Source organism: Caretta caretta, chromosome 1 (genome assembly GCF_965140235.1).
Source record: "Caretta caretta isolate rCarCar2 chromosome 1, rCarCar1.hap1, whole genome shotgun sequence".
Lineage (NCBI taxonomy): Eukaryota > Metazoa > Chordata > Testudines > Cheloniidae > Caretta > Caretta caretta.
Window position 1 is genome coordinate 211,335,531 of NC_134206.1, and position 19,898 is coordinate 211,355,428.

The following is a 19,898-nucleotide window of genomic DNA, read 5'->3' on the forward strand; positions in this document are numbered from 1 at the left end:
ATAGTGTTTAATGTTTGATTTGCCCTGAAGATTGGGATGCATTCGCGGCCAGTACAGCTACTGGAAAAGTCTGTTAACATGTCTGGGGATGGAGTGGGAATCCTCCAGGGACATCTCCATGAAGCTCTCCTGGAGGTACTGTATCAACCAGCCCCCCTGCCACCATGATGTCCCAACTGCCACAACCCATGCTTTCAGGAACATCTGTGGCCATGTCCTCATCACAATCGTCCTCATGCTGCCGTCTCTTAGCCAGGTTCTGTACATACTGCAGTACAACGCATGAGGCATTTACAATGCTCGCAACAGCACCGGTGAGCTTAGTGAGCTCCATGCTTGCCGTGCTAGGACATCTGCAAGCGTAACCCAGAAAAAAAGGCGTGAAATGATTGTCTGCCGTTGCTTTCACAGAGGGAGCGAGGCGAGACTGACGACAAAACAACACGTGACAGTTTTTGTCCCATTAGGCACTGGGAGCTTAACCCAGAATTCCAATGGGTAGCGGAGACTGCGGGAACTGTGGGATAACTTCCCACAGTGCACCGCTCCGTGAGTCCATGCTAACCACAGTGGTGAGGACGCACGCTTCTGACTTAATGCGCTTAGTGGGACATACACAATCGACTGTATAAAATCGATTTCTAAAAAATCAACCTAATTTCTTAGTGTAGACATACCCTTAGTGGGGTCCCTCAGAGATCGGCTCTTCATTCAACACTATTTAACAGTCAATGATTTAGAAGAGCTGTAGCCAAAAAGGCAAATACATTGCTTGGATGTGTAAATAGTTGAATCTTGAGTAGAAAGATTATATTACTTCTGTATTTGGCACTAGTGCAGCTGTTACTGGAATGTGGTGTCCAGTTTTTGGTTGGTAGTGTGTGGGGTAGGCTGGGAGGGGTTTTTTTCTGTTTTTTTTTTAGTAAACTGAAACCCCCCACCAAAAATTCCACTATGCTGAAACATGACTACTTCTGCACAGGTCATCAGACCCACAGCACAGATCTGTATCATTAGAGCTAACAGAATAAGTGGTAACACTAGTAGGCTGTTCTCACCAGCCACAAGAGATGGATATGAGAGGCTTTACCAATGGGTCTCACAGATACTTGCTAATAACATAGTATAACATAAGCTCCATCCCTTGTCATTCAATTCCAGAATGGAAAGAGGTAAATAGTGGTGTCCCCCAGGGATCTGTACTGGGACCTGTGCTGTTCAACATACTCAAAAATGATCTGGAAAAAACGGTAAATAGTGAGGTGGCAAAGTTTGCAAATGTCGTAACATTTCTCAAGATAGTTAAATCCAAAGCAGACTGTGAAGAGTTACAAAGGGATTTCACAAAACTGGGTGACTGGACAACAAAATGGTAGATGAAATTCAATGTGGATCTGTGGATAAATGCAAAATAATGCACATTGGAAAACATAATCCCAACTATACATATAAAGTGGTGGGGTCTAAGTTAGCTATTACCACTCAAAAAAAGACATGTTGCAGCCATTGTGGATAATTCTCTGAAAACATCCATCAATGTGCAGCAGCATTCAAAAAAACCTTACAAAGTTAGAACCATTAGGAAGGGATAGATAATAAAACAGAAAATATTATAATGACACTATATACATCCATGGTACACCCATATCTTGAATACTGCATGCGGTTCTGGTTACCTCATCTCAAAAAAAGATATATTAGAACTGGAAAAAGTACAGAGAAGAGGAACAAAAATGAGTAAGGGTATGGAACAGCTTCCATATGAGGAGAGATTAAATAGATTGAGACTGTTCAATTTATACAAGAGATGACTAAGGAGGATATGATAGCAGTCTATACAATTATGGACCGTGTGGAAGTGAATAGGGAAGTGTCATTACATAACACACATAACCAGGGGTCATCCAATTAAATTAATAAGTAGCAGGTTTAAATCAAACAGAAGGAAATACACCGGACCCTCACTAGAACGCGGGATTTGGGATCCATGCGCGGGGACCGCGTTAAAATGAATTGCAATTAAAGTAATTAAATTTGGGATCCATGGCTGTAAGCGCGTTATATGCAAATTCGCGCTATACAGACGTGCATTCTAGCGAGGGTCTGGTGTACTTTGGTCCTGCTTTGAGCAGGGGGTTGGACTAGATGACCTCCTGAGGTCCCTTCCAACCCTGATATTCTATGATTCTATGATACTTTTTTACTGTAATACACAGTCAACGTGTGGAACTCATTGCCAGGGGATGTTGTGAAGGTCAAAACTATAACTGGATTCAAAACAGAATGAGCTAAGTACAGGGAGGATGGGTCCATCAATGCCTATTAGCCAAGATGGTCAGGGATGCAACCTTGTGCTCTGGGTATCCCTAAGCCTCTGATTGCCAGATGCTTGGGATGGATCACTCGATAATTGCCCTGTTCTGTTCATTCTCTTTGAAGCATCTGGCAATGACCACTGTTTAAAGGCAGGATACTGGGCTAAATGGACCCTTGGTCTGATCCAGTAGGGCTGTTTATGTTCAGAGAAATGTAGGAACTCAAGAATCCTGGTTCAATTCCAAGTTCATAGAATATCAGCGTTGGAAGGGATCTCAGGAGGTCATCTAGTCCAACACCCTGCTCAAAGCAGGACCAATCCCCAATTTTTGCCCGAGATCCCTAAATGGCCCCTTCAAGGATTGAACTCACAACCCTGGGTTTAGCAGGCCAATGCTCAAACCACTGAGCTCTCTCTCCCCCTGGATGGGTGTTTGCTCTAGTGGCTATAAATCATTTTGCCCCATACCTCTCTGTTCTAACACCACTTCCCCAACAGCTTCTGTCACATTCTCTGCTCCCTGTACTCCCTACACTCCTCAAACTCCTGCCCAGTCCCCCTCTACTCATCTATCACCCCCACTCATCTCGCTACATATGAATCGGGCTGATTTCTCTTCCTCCATGGTGCCTGAGTGTCAGCTGGGGTGGCACTGAAAGCACTGGAGACAATCTCCCTAGTCTGAGTTCCTGTGTTCAATACCACGAGTAACAATTGCAGGGAAGGTGCTGCTCAGCCTACAGGGGTTGTAGTACGCTAAACTGCTCTGTAGGGGTGGCGCATGCTAGTGAAGATGGAATTTTGGAAAATAATGCCATTTGCCTTTAACAAACCTCTGAGTATGTGCAAACCGATTTTCAAAGGCTTACAACTTAGCCAAATTTGGGTGGATTTTCACAAGGACAACAGAAGGCACAGGCCTGACATTAGGGCAGACTCCCTGACAAATTTCCAGTGGCTGCTCAAAAAACAGGAGGCACGGGAGTTTTTCAATGAAATGGTTATAAGGATTTTTAACATAACATTTTCCCTAATCTTGTTCTCTGAATCAGCTTTTTGTTTTACCTGAAACTTTCCAGAACAATTAAGCTGGAGATAGCCTTCTAGCATGAAATTTTTTTAAGACAGCCTAAGTCTGGAAAAGCTGTAAGCAACTGGAAACAGGGTCTTCTAATGGAAAATGTTAGGCAACCTTAATTATATGCAGTACTACCAACACCATCTATAATAAGAATAGGTCAGTTATATGAAGTGATCTGTATCACTTGACAAAATGGGCTGATTTGAACATACATTTTAAATACAGCCAAATGCAATGTCATACATCTAGGAACACAGAAAGTAGGTCACACATATAGAATGGAGAACTGTATCCTGGAAAACTGTCACTCTGAAAAGAACAATGGGCCATGGCGGATAATCAGCTGAATGTGAGCTCCCAGTGAGATACTGTAGCTAACAGGTTTAATTAAATTCTTGGATATAATAAGCAAAGAAATATCAAGTATAAGAAGGGAAGTGGTATCACCTCTGTATACAGCATTGGTGAGAGACCATTACTGCAATGGTGTCCAGACCTTGTGGCCTCAAATCACAAAGATTTTTTAAAAATTAGAAAAGGTTCAGAAAAGGGACAAATTATTTGAGGGTGATAAAACATACCCTATAGTGAAAGGGTTAGGAAAGTTTGATCTATATAGCTTACTCAAGAGATGGTTAAGAGGTTACTTGATCACTATCTATAAGTAGCTATATGGGAAGATAGAAGACTCTTTAATTGAGAAGACAAAGTTACAACATCCAATGTCTGGAAGCTGAAGTTTGATAAATTCAGACTAGGGATAAAGGTGCACATTTTTAAAATAAGAGAAGGAGTACTTGTGGCACCTTAGAGACTAACCAATTTATTTGAGCATGAGCTTTCGTGAGCTACAGCTCACTTCATCGGATGCATACTGTGGAAACTGCAGAAGACATATACACAGAGACCATGAAACAATACCTCCTCCCACCCCACTCTCCTGCTGGTAACAGCTTATCTAAAGTGATCATCAAGTTGGGCCATTTCCAGCACAAATCCAGGTTTTCTCACCCTCTGCGCCCCCCCCCCCCAAACTCACTCTCCTGCTGGTAATAGCTCATCCAAAGCGACCACTCTCCCTACAATGTGCATGATAATCAAGGTGGGCCATTTCCAGCACAAATCCAGGTTCTCTCACACACACACCCCCCCCACACACACCAACTCACTCTCCTGCTGGCAATAGCTCATCCAAACTGACCACTCTCCTTACAATGTGCATGATAATCAAGGTGGGCCATTTCCAGCATAAATCCAAGTTTAACCAAGTTTAACCAAGTTAACCTTGGTTTAAGGTTAAACCAAGTTTAAGGTACCCTATTTCCCCTTGTTTTTTTCTACCCCCCCCCCCCCCGACGTTCTGGTTAAACTTGGATTTATGCTGGAAATGGCCCACCTTGATTATCATGCACATTGTGAGGAGAGTGGTCAGTTTGGATGAGCTATTGCCAGCAGGAGAGTGAGTTTGTGTGTGTGTGTGGGGGGGGGGGGGGTGAGAAAACCTGGATTTGTGCTGGAAATGGAAAAGAAAACCTTGATTATCATGCACATTGTAGGGAGAGTGGTCGCTTTGGATGAGCTATTACCATTTGGAGAGTGAGTTTGTGTGTGTGGTTTTTGGAGGGGGGTGGGGGGGGTGAGAAAACCTGGATTTGTGCTGGAAATGGCCCACCTTGATTATCATACACAGTTTAAAGAGAGTGGTCACTTTGGATGGGCTATTACCAGCAGGAGAGTGAGTTTGTGGGGGGAGAGGGGGTAGAGGGTGAGAAAACCTGGATTTGTGCTGGAAATGGCCCAACTTGATGATCACTTTAGATAAGCTATTACCAGCAGGAGAGTGGGGTGGGAGGAGGTATTGTTTCATGGTCTCTGTGTATATAATGTCTTCTGCAGTTTCCACAGTATGCATCCGATGAAGTGAGCTGTAGCTCACGAAAGCTCATGCTCAAATAAATTGGTTAGTCTCTAAGGTGCCACAAGTACTCCTTTTCTTTTTGCGAATACAGGCTAACACGGCTGTTACTCTGAAACCTGCCATTTTTAAAATAGAGTAATTAACCCATGGCACAACCTATCAAGATATGTGATGGATTTGCCACGACCTGAAGTCTTCAAATCAAGATTGGATGTCTTTCTAAAATATATGCTTAGCTCAAACACAAGTTATGGGCTTGTGCAGAAATAACTGAGTGAAATTTTTGGCCGACGTTATGCATGAAATCAAGTTAGATCATCATAATGGCCCTTTATAGACTTTAAATATATTAATTTAGTCTGCAGAATACTTAACTATCATGTACAGAATAAAGATTGAATACTGAATTATTCCATTTTAGTCTCATCCTACAAAGAGCACTACTAGCTCCTTAAAGATATATTCTGTTTTGCAACGTTTTCTCCTAAGACATATAATAGATACACAGCAAACATTGGTTAATGTTACTCATTCCTACAGGAGAAAAACAATGACCAGAACTGTACATTTCTAAAGTACCAATTTAAATATAAACAAAGCAATATAACCTCCGTGGAAGGTAGGAAAGAGTTATCTATTTTTAGAGATGACATACATTCACTCATTGACAACAGGTATATGACTGTCAAACATACCATTTTGAAAAAGTAAGAGGGGACAGTTACAACTGCACATGCTAGCAAGTTACCACATCTACCACAGATACAGGCAATTATACAAAGCTGTCCTCCCAGTTCATTCCTCCCTCCAGAAGCATCTGATTTTCTTGCTAGGTTAGCTCCTGCTCCCTTGCCTAGGAAGACACAAAGATATCACTCTTGTTTTTTACCTGCTCCTGTACATCTTCAAACTCTGAGCTGAGAAGCTCTATGAAGATAGGGACAGCTCCTGCTTGAATCACAATCCGAGTCTGAAGGGAATTTCCAGAGGCAATGTTTGTCAGCACCCAAGCAGCTTCAAACTAGAACATGAAATACAGGGGCAACATTCACTAAGAGCATTCAGCAGCATACACAAATAGCAGGAAGTGTAAACATCTTCTATAAAAGAAGAACATTACAGAAAATTATGGTGTAACTAAACAAATTAACTGGGCTAAATCTAAAAACATTTTAAAGAATAGGAAAGTAATTTAAAGATATTAATATGAAACACGACGTACAGAAACAATATTAAATTTTCCATGGCATCTCAGCCACCATTTATTTTTGTTATGAAGTTCCACAGAAGCTTTTACTTTGTTCATTCCCTTTCCTCTTTGCCAGAGAAACCCATATGCAAGAGTGGAATCCTTATGTATGAGTTTTCACACAGGGATAATTCTCAGAGCCTCTCAAGTCTCCCCTAGTCTCCCTGTCCAATGCACTGGTCAGCTGTCTACCCGAACATGCACTCAGAACCAGAGATGGATAAATAGTCTGCTTGACACAAGCTTATTGGGACATGAAAGAAAGGGGTGTCATTTTAGAATCCATTAGGAATGAATATTAAGATTTTCCTAACCTCTTTCCATGGTGTTTCCTTCTAATTACGACCTGATATTACTCTACAATAAGGAGCATAATATTTCTTTAGTTACTCCTGTATTCTGTATCACTGTTAGGATTTATTAGTGCATGATGTATTTATTTAATCACAGACACACACTTTTAGTTAAATTAAGATCTTGACTTAACAAAATCCACATAATGATTTAAAAATTACAAATATTTTAAATAAAAACAATGTCATTATTTAAGTTAAAATGTATGGTTTCGTAAAATATATTTTATCAGAAATGTTTATTTTAAGTGTCAATAGAAACATCCCACCCACCGTAATATGATTGGATTTCCAAAGGTATATGAAAAGCCAAATATTGCTAAAATATGCTAGCATGTGAGAGTCAAAATAAGATTATCTAGAAACCAACTTACAGTACAACCAAAGAATTAAAGTTGAAATGCAAAGAGGGAAACAGTAAACTAGAAGTTATAAATTGTTCCAATTTTAACATTAGTAATGAATTTTTAAATATATAAATTATTCTTTATCCAACTATATCCCTTTAAAAGGTTAATTTGCTTGCCAAGACTACTATTCATGGCTTCAGGACTACATATCTATCCTGCAATCGTCACTAACCTGCACACAGGAATTAATGATTAAATCAAATATAGTAAAGGCATACACAGAACCTTAAGGGGATAAAATCAGGGCACAGCAGGTAAGAGGAAGGTCTGTTTTCAAACTGCAAATTTTAACTTTATGTTAATAATTTGCATTTGCAACTTTTTAAAATAAATGTGTATTGTTTTGTGACAAGACAAACAGGATAGGCTGCAACAAGGCTTCTGGTATTTGTGATGTCAGACTGCAATAGATATGTTCATTGAACTAGGAAGTAACAAGGAGAGTTCACAGAACAGGGGAGGAGAATTTCTTTAAAAAGAGACAGTCAAGATTAAAATTTACTTACATTCCTGTAATTTTTCTTCTCTGAAGTGGGCACCTGGTGCTCCATGATCTATTACAACTGGATTATTTTTCCTCATCTTCCAAGCACAGACTCTCCTCTTTTTCAAAAAACAAACACACACCCCACCCTCTAGCTTTACAACGTACAGCCATCGGGTGGAGCTGTTCACAGCACTGATAGCCTCTCCAACTCCACCACCAAATACACAAACTGAGAAGAAGTTATATGGGCTGACTAACATACATTATGAATGATTAAGCCATCTCCTGGCAAAAAGTACTTTTACTTATTCACTTATTGTAGAAAAAAATTGAAAAGACTTACAGCAAAGCCAGAACCCAGTATGAGGGAATCCCAAGATTTTCCATATTTCTATAGAAAAGAATTTGATACGTAGGCAGCTACATCTATTACTAGTGTCCCAGCCTATGATTTGCCTCCAGAAGAAACAGGAATGCTCCCCCTCAGACCACCCCCCTACCCCTCGCAAGAAAAAAAAAAAACCTTTAAAAATGTAGGAGATGATACCAATGATGAAGACCAGAGTTGGGCATGAGCATTCATGCTGGAAACTCGTGAAGTAATGCTGTGTGTGCTTTAAAACTTTGCTGAATTGGTTTTACATCTTGCAACAAAATGGTGCACTCTCCTCCCTTGATGCTGACATTTTAGTGCAGAATCGTCGTCCTTTGACTTGTCCACTGAAGCACTCAGGTTGATGGTATAAGAACTAGACATTCAGCAATAGCACTTGATGAAAGCTACTGTCAGATTCAATAAGGTCGCAGGGTAGGCTGATCTGGCATGAAGTGAAAGTGGAAGGAGATGCACCTCAACCTGAAGAGTTCAACTGTTTTGGTGGTCTACTGGCACATGGCAGGCTGACAGTGGGGGCTAGGCTGATTGGTAAGAAAAGCAATCAGTAGGTGTGGTAAGAAGGCAGTCTAGGTTAGACTATACTGACCTATGAGAGGCCAAACAGAAAACAGAAGATCTATTTCAGAGTAGCAGCCGTGTTAGTCTGTATCCGCAAAAAGAAAAGGAGTACTTGTGGCACCTTAGAGACTAACAAATTTATTTGAGCATAAAGTTGTTATCTCTAAGGTGCTACAAGTACTCCTTTTCTTTTTTTAGAAGATCTATTGGCACTGACAGGTTAGAAGTGTGCGCTAGGTCACTTTGCTGCATATTATGAAAAATAAAAAACAGCGAAAGCAATCGTAAAATGGAGGACTAGGCCACACAGATACATCCCCATTAGGGTGCCTGGGGAATAGAGGGTTAACTGTCACCAGCAAGCTGGCAGTATAGGACAGACTGTTCTGCTGACTCAATGAGTCAAAACCAGTGAAAGGAGTGACTGAAATATGGAGAAAAAGCAGGCTAGACCATGCTGCACAAACTCACTTCTGAAGGAGATGTCAGGGGAACAAATATCTGCGCACATAACCCTCAGCCTGCCCTGATGTAATGGTAACTGCTACTAAATATGGGGAATGGAGCCATTCGAGTGTGGGGTTTTTTTTGTTTGAAGCAAGGAGGAGAGTGTTCAAGATACCAACAAGGACTAGCTAAGGATCTTTGGGTATGTCTACACAACAAAAAAAGACCCATTGTTGGCCCATGCCAGACAACTTGGCCTTGAGCTACAGGGCTGTTTCTCTGCTGTGTAGACTTCTGGGCTTTGGCTGGAACCCGAGCTCTGGAACCCTGCGGGATGGGAGGGTCCAAGACCTCGTGCTCCAGCCCGAGCCTGGAATTCCACACAGCAGAGAAACAGCCCCACAGCCCACGTCAGCTGGCACAGGCCAGCTATGGGTTTTTCTTTGCTGTGTAGACATACCCTTTCTGAAGCATCTGGGGCAACACACCTGATTACTATGGCAGGCTGAAATCGACAGGGCATCCTGCGCAATGGGTTACAACTCCTGGATACCATAATTCATCCCAGATGGCATTTTGAAAAAACAAGCTCCTGCTACTTAATTTCCACTCCAAGCAACTAAAGGCTTGCCTGCTTAGTTGCTGCTGTTTGAGTCAGCCCTTGTTGCCAGGTTTCACCTTGGCGGGGGACACTGAGTAGCAAGGAGCTACTGGCTTGGAGATTCTGCAAAGCTGTCCCAAGTAGCTGAAAGTTTGCCTGCCACATTACTGCAGAGTGGGAGAGGTGGTGCATTATTGTACAGCTGGGCTGCCAGCAGAAGCCCCTTTGATCTTAGCTGGATCTGCTACACTGTGAAGGAGGACAAACAGGTAATGTCTGGCAGACTGCTGCTCTCAAAAACCCTCTGCCAATGGGGGGGCGTCAAGAAGACCAAAAAAGAAAAAATGGAAAAAGCTCTTGCCTGGAGACAGAGGCATAGCGAAACCTCCTGTTTCTTCAAGTGAGGCAATCATTTAGCTGAATAGCTTCTCTTGCTACTAACTATATTGTGAAGCTAGAGGGAAGTTTTCTTGTATTTTTGGTTGTTTTTTTTTTGGGGGGGGGGGTAGGGGGAGGGAGGAAGAAAAGAGCTCCCTGCTCAGAAGAGGAGGAGGAATAACCCAGGCGTAATAGATCATGGAGCACCTGATGCCTCACAGGGAAAAAAACGTATCTCTGCCCTCTACAGCCTGGTTCATGGGAGGTTTGACACATTTATAGGCTTAACTTAGTTTGCATTTTGCCCTTCAATTCTCAATATAGATTTAATCACAGGTGATGTAATTTACATAGTAGGGGAGCCAAAATTTTGCCCAATTTAGGACTGCATTGACAGCGTGTCAGGACCTGGAGAACTGCCATCTACGCATAATGGAGCGCTCTTTCACCTATTCTCATCTTACATACAGAAGAGTGGTCCACGGAGATTACAAATTCCAATATGAAGAAGTTATTCACCTTGTGCAGTAATGATGGTTCTTCAAGATGTGTCCCCCTATGGATGCTCCACTGTAGGTGTATCTGCGTCCCTGCACTGCTGATTGGAGAATGTTAGTAGCAGTGTCTGTTCAGCCCGTGCATGCACTGCCTCCCCCTTGTGGTCTGCCGCGAGGCTAACCAGCACTGTGCAGGCGAACGCTCCTCAGTTCCGTCTCTACTGCAGATTGTACTGTACGGATGAGAACTCCGAAGTAGAGGGGAGTAAGGTGAGTCATAGAGTACCCATAGGGACACACATCTCAAAGAATCACTGTTACTGCACAGAGTGAGTAACTTCTTCTCTTCTTCAAGTAGTGTCTCTATGAATGCTTCACTGCAGGTGACTCCCAAGCAATATCCCCACTGGAGGCTGGGGGTTTGGAGTCGAGTCTGTGATGGATGATGCATCTGCAGCAGATTCCCCCAGGATGTCATAGTGTTCTGCAAAATGTATGTGCAGCTCTGCAGATTTCTGATATAGGGATATCCGTGGAGAAGGCAACGGATGAGGAAACCCATCTCGTAGAATGTGTGCAGATTGTAGATGGGAGTGCTAAATTGTGAATCTGATAGAGTTTGATACAGTCCAAGACCCATTTAGAGAGTCTGTGAGCTGAAATCGCTTTGCTTCTAGACCTGTCCACGATGGAAAGAAAGAGACTTGGAGATTTTCTAAAAACTCTTGTCCTGTCCAACTAAAACGCCAAGGCTCTCCTTATGTTGAGCATATGGAACATGGCTTCCCTATTATCCTGGTGAGGTTTGGGATAAAAGGTTGGAAAATGAATGAGTTGGTTCACGTGAAATGCGGAAGTGACTTTGGGGGGTGAACTTCAGATGTGGTCTAAGTGTGACTTTGTCAGGAAAAAATACTGTGAAGGGGGAACGCACCATCAGGGCCGCTGTCTCCCTATCCTTCTTGCCGAGATAATGGCGATCAGGAATGCCATCTTAATGAAAAGGTGAGTTAAAGAACAAGTGGCCATTGGTTCAAAGAGCGATCTAGTCAGTCCTTTTAATACTAGATTGGGATCCCATTGTCGTGTAGGAAGCCTAGATTGTGGAAAGAAGTTTAGTATGACCTTGAAAAACCTCTTTGTAGTAGGTGAGAAAAAATTGAGTACTCTTCTACCTACTGATGGAAGGTCACTATGGCTGCTAAGTGTACTTTCAGCCAGCTAAGACAATCCTGATTTCTTGAAATTCAGCAAATAGACTAGGACTACAGGTAGAATGACCATATCCAGGGTGACTCTTTTGGAGTAGCACCAGATCCAGAATCCAGTCCACTTCTGTAGGTAAATACAAGGGGTAGTCACTTTCCTGTTGTGTAATATCACTTACTATACCTCTTCAGAGTATGATGTTTCTATGTGCTGGAACCATGAAAGAGCCAGGCTTTGAGCCATAATATCTGTAGACTGGGATGGAGAGTACATCTCTCATTTTGGGAGAGGGGGTAAGAAGTGGCTGGAAGAGTCATCAGTGGACACAGCACCAGTTGTGCCAGCTAAGGGTACCATGTCTGTCTTGGCCTGGTGGGAGCAATCGGTATGAAGTTTGCTTTTTCTCTTTTTATTTTCCACAAGACTTTCAGCAATAGAGGGAATGGGGAAAGGCGTAAATAAGGCCCTTCTCCCATGAGAGAAGGAGAGTATCCGCCACAGACTGCTGGCTGATGCCCACTCTGGAGCATTATTATGCACATTTCTGTTCTGGTAAATAGCAAATATCATCAGTGTCCCCCATTGTCGGAGTAAGTTATGGAGTATCTCTGAGCCTATCTCCCACTCGTGGTCATGTGGGAATTTGTGGCTGAGACTGTCCACTGTTGAGTACTCCTGGTAGGTAAGCTACTGATATTGCAATATTGTGGGAAATGCACCAGTTCCAGAGCTTTAGTGCTTCCATACAAAGAGAGGGCAACATGGCACCTCCTTGACACTTTATGTAATACTTGCATGTTATATTGTCTGTCATAACTAAGGCTCCATGTTTGTCACTGAGGTCATAGATTCCGTGATTTTTCCGTAACTTCTGCAGCAGCCCGGATGGTCCGGGAGCCGCCTGAGCAGCTCAGGCAGCTCCTGGGCCAGTCGCACCGGCTGCTGCTGGGGCAGTGTCAGGCTCCCCTCAGCAGGAGGAGTTGGGGCGGGAGGGACACAGAGCTGGGATGCATGACGGTGCTTACGGGGCGGGGGGGGCGCACATGAATTATCACTGATGTGCTCATGGCTATGTGCCCCAGAAGCTGAAGGCAATGTCTGGCCAATATTTAACGGCTGGATTGCACTGTCTCTATAAGTGTGGAGACACTGAGGAATCTGTGTTGTGGGAGGAGCGCTCTCGCTCAGAGTCGAGATCAGCTCCTACGAATTCTAGTCTCTGTATTGGTATTAATGTTGATTTTTGTGCATGGATCTGTAAGCCCAGATTCTTGAATAGATCCAGTGTGGTATGGATAACTTGCTGGGCTTCGACGAAGGAATGCGCCCTGAGGAGACAATCATCCAGGTAAGATAGATCATAATGCCTTGGAGTATAGGTGGGCTGCCACCACAGAGAGGACCTTGGAGAACACTCTTGGGGCCGATGAGAGGCCAAAAGGGAGCACCTTGTACTGGTAGTGGTCCTGGTGTGTGAATCTGAAATAACTTCTGTGACACACTATGATCGAAACGTGGAAATAAGCATCTTGGAAGTCGAGGCCGTGAACCAGTCTCCTTTTTCTAACATTGAAATTACCATCGCCAAATATATTTTTCTCTCAAAAAGATTACGGTTCTTCCAGTGCCAGTCATAAAAGGTGGATTTCAGGTGATGTGACAGCCTCTTGAATTCACCACATCCACAATGATCAAATTGGGAGGGATGGGGGCGTGCAGCTGAGAGAAGAGAAAGTCTGTATCTTCTGCTGGCGCATAGTAATTTTTATTGTCCTGTTTGCGTGTTGGCAGGACCGACGCTGGGGTCTGCCATATGAGTTTTGCATGGTCCAGGAAGGCCTTGTTAATAGGGAGGGCTACTCTGAACAATGCAGAGGAGTGTAGAATGTCCAATAGGCTTATGGTGTGACCTGGTCACCTCTTGTAATGGTAGTTGTAATGCATCTGCCACCCTCTGAGCTACCTCCTGGAAAAGCTTGAAGTCACCTGCCAACGACAGAGGAGGGGTCATCACTCTCTCATCTGGCGATGAAGATGAGAAGTTGGTCTGGCTGGTAATCTCCTTGACTTCAGCCTCTTGTTCCTCTCCTAACTCTTCAGGGAGCTCGGACATCCTCGACACAGCAGCCGAAGGAGGCGTCTCATGGGCTCTTGATAAGCCAGGCTAGAGCCACAGGAGGAACGGTGTCTACATGCCTGCCAAGAGTCCCAGTAAGGCCACTGAGAAGGTGGGAAGGGCCAAGGGTTGCCAACTCTCTAATTACACAAACCCAAAACACCCCTGCCACTCCCCCTTCCCCAAGGCCCCACTCCCCTCTTCTGTCGCTCACTCTCCCCCACCCTCACCTCACTTTCACCATGCTGGGCCCAAGGGGCTTGGAGTGTTTGTAGGGGCGGGGGGTGCAGGCTCGGGGAGGGAGTTTGGGTGCAGGAGGGGGCTCTGGGCTGGGGCAGGGGTGCAGAAGGGGCTGCAGGGTGCAGGCTCCAGCCCGGAGGCGCCTACCTCAGGCGGCAGCACAACAGGGCTAAGGCAGGCTCCCTGCCTGCCCTGGCCCCATGCTGCTCCCACAAGTGTCGCCCCCCTAAGTCCCATTAGCCGCAGTTCCCAGCTAATGGGAGCTGCAGAGTCAGCACTCGGGGTGGGAATGGCTCAGTGGTTTGAGCATTGGCCTGCTAAACCCAGGGTTGTGAGTTCAATCCTTGAGGGGGCCATTTAGGGATCTAGGGCAAAAATTGGGGATTGGTCCTGCTTTGAGCAGGGGGTTGGACTTGATGATCTCCTAAGGTTCCTTCCAACCCTATGAAGCCCCCTGGCCTCCTCCAGAGGCCACAGGGATGTGCCAGCCACTTCCGGGAGCAGCACAGGGCCAGGGCAGGCAGGGAGCCTGCCTTAGCCCCCCTGCACTGCTGGCCTTTTAGTACCTAAAATCTCCCAGTTCGGCTTCAGTAGCCTCCAGGAGATAGGGCCTGATTCCAGAAGACTCCCAGCAAAACTGGAAGAGTTGGCAACCCTAGAAGAGCCCCAGAGATTGGTATCATGGCAGCCCATACCAAGGAGGCTGGGGGTCAGAAGGGTGGTACAGCTGAGTTCCATGCTGGAAATGGGTAGTGTATGGTAGATGAGAGGAGCGGTGGGAGATTGTCCTCTTGTTCGCTGTCTGACTCAGCACTCAAAAACGGGGGTGCATGGCATGATGTCACTGGCAAGTCTGGAGCTCTGGGTGGACTCGGCAGCAGGGCCCTGGTACCAAGCAGAGGTGAAACCAGTTTGTCAGATGCTGAAAGGTCTGTCACATGCTGGAAGTCCAACAGTGCTGCAGTCATCGGTACCGGTAGCGTTTGGCAGTACTGAGACATGCAACGAAGGAGTTGGTGATGCCATCCTGATCACATGGTCCGCTGGTGCCTGGCATGCTGACAACGGTACCGACGTTGATGTCTGCACTGAAGGATGGATTCTTCCCTAGGATGGATTCTCTAGTTTTCTTTCACCCACGCAGTACTAATAATTCTTTGCCAGTGCCCGTCGGGTCCTTAGGTAGCCCAGCATGTTCTGTCAGGGTAGTACTGGGTGAGCTCTTGGTACCAGATTTAGATGACTTCAATGCTGTTGGTACCAATGATACCGAGGGAGCCAGAGATACTTTTCGGCTCGGTCAGGGCTCACTGTGGGGACTCACAGGCCTTTTCATAGAGGCCTTGTGAGAGTGGCTCATGGTTGACACTTTAAGCTCACCTCCCTTAGATACAGAGGGTTGTGGTGAGGATTCTCACCATCCAGAATCTTAGCGCAGCTTCGAGTGTGGTTGGAGAGCCACTTCCATTAGGAGAACCTTGAATTTCAGTTCTCTATCCCTTCTGGATCTGGGTTTCAATTGTTGGCAAAAACCACACTTCTGTGGGATGTGGTTCTCTCTCAGGCAGCAGACGCACTGTGAATGTCAGTCAGTCACTGGGATAGATTCTTTGCAAATGAGTCACTTCTTGAAGCCCAGTGAACCAGGCATACCCTGTCCATGAAAGGGGGGAGGGCAAAGAAAAACAAAGTTTAACATAAAGGGTTTCTTTTAGCTATATAAATAAATAAAAGATAAAGGAGTGAAAACAGAAAAAGGAGCTCTAAAAGATTAAACAATTAGCAATTCTATAGAAAGTAATGATCCACTAAGACAGCTAAAGCTCCATCTCTAGCCACGGGCAGTCGAGAAGCAACGGAGAAGGGTTCACATGGGCAACTCTGTTTAGCCTCATGGCAGACGACAAAGCGGGGGGGTGAGGCGGGGGGGAAGAGCACACAGCACATGCACAGGTCAAATGGACACCGCTACCAAAATTCTCCAATCAGCAGCGGAGGGATGCAGATACACCTAAAGCAGAGCTTCCATAGGGACACTACTCAAAGAAGAAGCCGTGTTTCCCATTAGAGTGGAGGCCACCGAGTGCAAGAGTATTGTGTGAAGAGATCATAATATATCACACCCTTCCATTTCACAGGAAAGAAACCCTGGCCTGTATTGAAGAACTCCACAGGCAGCATTTAACCTGCACACTGCACTGACAAAGTACCTGTTATTTTATGAATTTTGAAAGAACATTTAATCTACCCCACTTAATTAAACTATCATTAATCTGTGTAGATTTGGTATGGTTAGGCCTTCCTTTCCCTCTATTTTCCTTCCTTTCCCTCTATTTTCTACTGGCCAGGAAAAAATTCTAGCTACAATGAACCAAAGTGAAAGTGAAAGGAATTCCCAAGGTATTGGCTTGTGACAAAGAGATTAACTTCTATTCTAAACCATAATGACATTTCCAAAACCAACTCAAGTTACAGATTTCCTACCTTTATCACCCTGGAAGTTATCTGTATTCAGGTCTAAATTTTTCATTCTGGATTGGCATAAAAGCGGTTACTAACCTACTCTGTAACTGTTGTTCTTCGAGATGTGTTGCACATGTCCATTCCACTTCAGGTGTGCACACATCCAGTTAACCAGAGACCGATTTTTCCCCATCAGTGATACCTTTCGGGATGGCGCATACATACTCTGCTGCCTCATGCTGCTACACAATGGTATAACAGTGGAGCCACCACAGACCCTGTCTCCCCAGGTCCTTCTTACTGGACACACACTGATATAGAGGTGAAAGAGGGTAGGTTGTGGAATGGACATGTGCAACACATCTCGAAGAGCAACAGCTACAGAACAGGTCAGTAACTGTGTTGTCTTCATGTGATTGCACATGCCATTCCACTTCAGTGGACTCATAAGCAGTTCAATCCAGAGGTAGGTTTCAAAGTCTACCTGAACGAGAATTGAAGAACTACTCATCTGAACTTGGCAACATCTCTGGACTGCTGAGATATTGCATAATGAGTTGTAAAGGTATGTACCGATGACCAAGTTGCAACTCTAATATCTGCTACAGGCACTTGGGCCAAAAAAAGCTCCAGAAGCTGCTCGAGATTTTGTAGTGGGCACTGCCACTCTGCTTGGAGGGGGTATATCAGCAATATCAAAGCACGTACGTAATGCAGGATGAAATCCTCTGTATTGAGACTGTAAAGCCTTTCATCTTGTCTGCTACGGTCACAAACAACTGCGATGAAGATCTGAAAGACCTCATTCTAAGTAAAAAGTCAACACTCTTCTAGCATCCAAGGTGTGCAGTCTCTCCTCATCCTTATGAAAATGGGACTTAGGAAAGAAAGTTCGAAAAATATATGGCTTGATTGAGGTGGAATTACGATATTACTTTAGTCAGGCATTTCAGATGTGGATGAAAGTATAACTTTTCCTTATAAAAATCTGTATAGAGAGGTTCAGCTACCACAGCTTGTAACTCCGCCACTCTTTCCACAGTGGTAATAGCTACCAAAAATGCTACTTTCAAAGAGAGATGCAGCAAATAGCCATGGGTTCAAAGGGAGGGCACATCAACTGACTTAGCACCACATTTAAGTCAGAAGAAGAAATGGGATCTATGATGTGGGGATATTACCTGACCAGACCCTTTAGGAATCAGACTAACAGAATCAGAAAATACTGAATAGCCTGCAATTGGAGGTGGAAAGTAAAAATAGCTGCCAGGTGAATTCTGATTAAACTAATCAACAGGCCTTGCTGTTTCAGGTGGAAAAAAACAGTCCAAAACATAGATCTAAACATTGTCTAGAGGCCAGGACTTCTGAAACACCCTTCTGTTTTGATCATAAGGAGAATCATTTCCACTTCAACATATAAGCTTATCTAGTAGATGGCTGCTATTTAGAGGGTGTTTTGCACATTCCCTGAACCCTCTGCCTACGGAGGCTTACCCATGGAGCATCCAGGCCATCAGATGGAGAGCAAGTACTCCTGCAGGTATTGTCACTGCATGACAAGCTCAAACTGACTTTAACCAGCCTGGCAACTTTTGAAATGAAGTGTGGCATGTTGAACCACATACATGCAGGAGGTCATGTGTCCCGGTAGTCTGAGGCAATTTTTTACTGTTGTAAACGGGTGAGTTTTTAGATCTATGGAAATGTTTAACATTGTCAGGAATCTGTCTTGAGATTAGGAATGCCCTGGCTACTGCAGAATCCAGGATTGCTCCTATAATTCTCTTCTCTGAACTGGGAAGAAGTCTGACTCGTCCTCATTAATCAACAGATCCAGAACTCCGAAGAGGCAACAGATCCTGGATAGATCTCATAACAGCCAGTCATGTACTTGAGGAAATACTTGCACACCTTGTTTCCTTACCTCTGCCGTGCATTTTGTAAATACTTGCAGGGCAGCAGACAGGTCAAAGCGTAGGACTGTAAATTGATAATAGATGTTGCTGATCAGAAGTCTTAGGAATTTCTGGAGGCTTGGATGGATTGCCACACAGAAATATGAGTCCTTCAAGTCAAGAGCAGTGTACCAGTCACTGGGATTCAGGGAGGGGATGATGTTGGCCAGGGCGACCATGCAAAACCTTATTTCCTTTATACATTTGTTCAAACGTCCCATGGAGGATGGTCCGAGACCTCTTTTTGCCTTTGGAATCAGGAAGTAATAGGATTAAAAACCCTTCCCTCGGGGGGGGGGGGTGAGAACCTCTTCTAGAGCTCCCAACAGAGAAGAGACTGCATTTCTCAGAGGAGGACACCCTCATGACAATGGTCTCTAAAGAGGAATGGGAAAGGGGAGGAAGAGATGGAAATATACTGCAGGTATATCCCTATTCCACAGTACTTAAGACCCAACATCTATCGTAATATGGGAGCAAGCAAATAAGAAGCAGGATATTCTGTTGGAAAAAATACGGAAAGGAGAAACTTGAATGATGTGATCTGGTACTCTGTGCTTGACAAGACCATTCATCAGACAGTTTGGGTTTCCCAGATTGTCTGGAAGAATTTGCCAAAGAAGAAAACTGATAAGGAATTGGAGGATTGGGCCAAAAGAAATCTGATGAGGTTCAATAAGGATAAGTGCAGGGTCCTGCACTTAGGACGGAAGAACCCAATGCACAGCTACAGACTAGGGACCGAATGGCTAGGCAGCAGTTCTGCGGAAAAGGACCTAGGGGTGACAGTGGACGAGAAGCTGGATATGAGTCAACAGTGTGCCCTTGTTGCCAAGAAGGCCAATGGCATTTTGGGATGTATAAGTAGGGGCATTGCCAGCAGATCGAGGGACGTGATCGTTCCCCTCTATTCGACATTGGTGAGGCCTCATCTGGAGTACTGTGTCCAGTTTGGGGCCCCACACTACAAGGATGTGGATAAATTGGAGAGAGTCCAGCGAAGGGCAACAAAAATGATTAGGGGTCTGGAACACATGACTTATGAGGAGAGGCTGCGGTAACTGGGATTGTTTAGTCTGCAGAAGAGAAGAATGAGGGGGGATTTGATAGCTGCTTTCAACTACCTGAGAGGTGGTTCCAGAGAGGATGGTTCTAGACTATTCTCAGTGGTAGAAGAGGACAGGACAAGGAGTAATGGTCTCAAGTTGCAGTGGGGGAG

The 19,898-nt window shown here is 44.4% G+C and overlaps 1 protein-coding gene across 5 annotated transcripts in view; it reads right to left on the bottom strand.

Annotated features, from left to right (window-relative positions):
• Positions 1 to 19,898, bottom strand: part of KPNA1 (karyopherin subunit alpha 1) — a 155,641-nt gene that overhangs the window by 82,674 nt on the left and 53,069 nt on the right. For all 5 annotated transcript variants that reach the window (XR_012664966.1, XM_048819991.2, XM_048819948.2 and 2 more), the window contains exon 6: positions 6,206 to 6,337. Coding sequence is in view for 4 of the 5 variants with exons in the window: in XM_048819991.2 (XP_048675948.1) it covers positions 6,206 to 6,337 (132 nt within the window). In the remaining variant the exon portion in view is untranslated. The remainder of the gene's footprint in view (positions 1 to 6,205; positions 6,338 to 19,898) is intronic.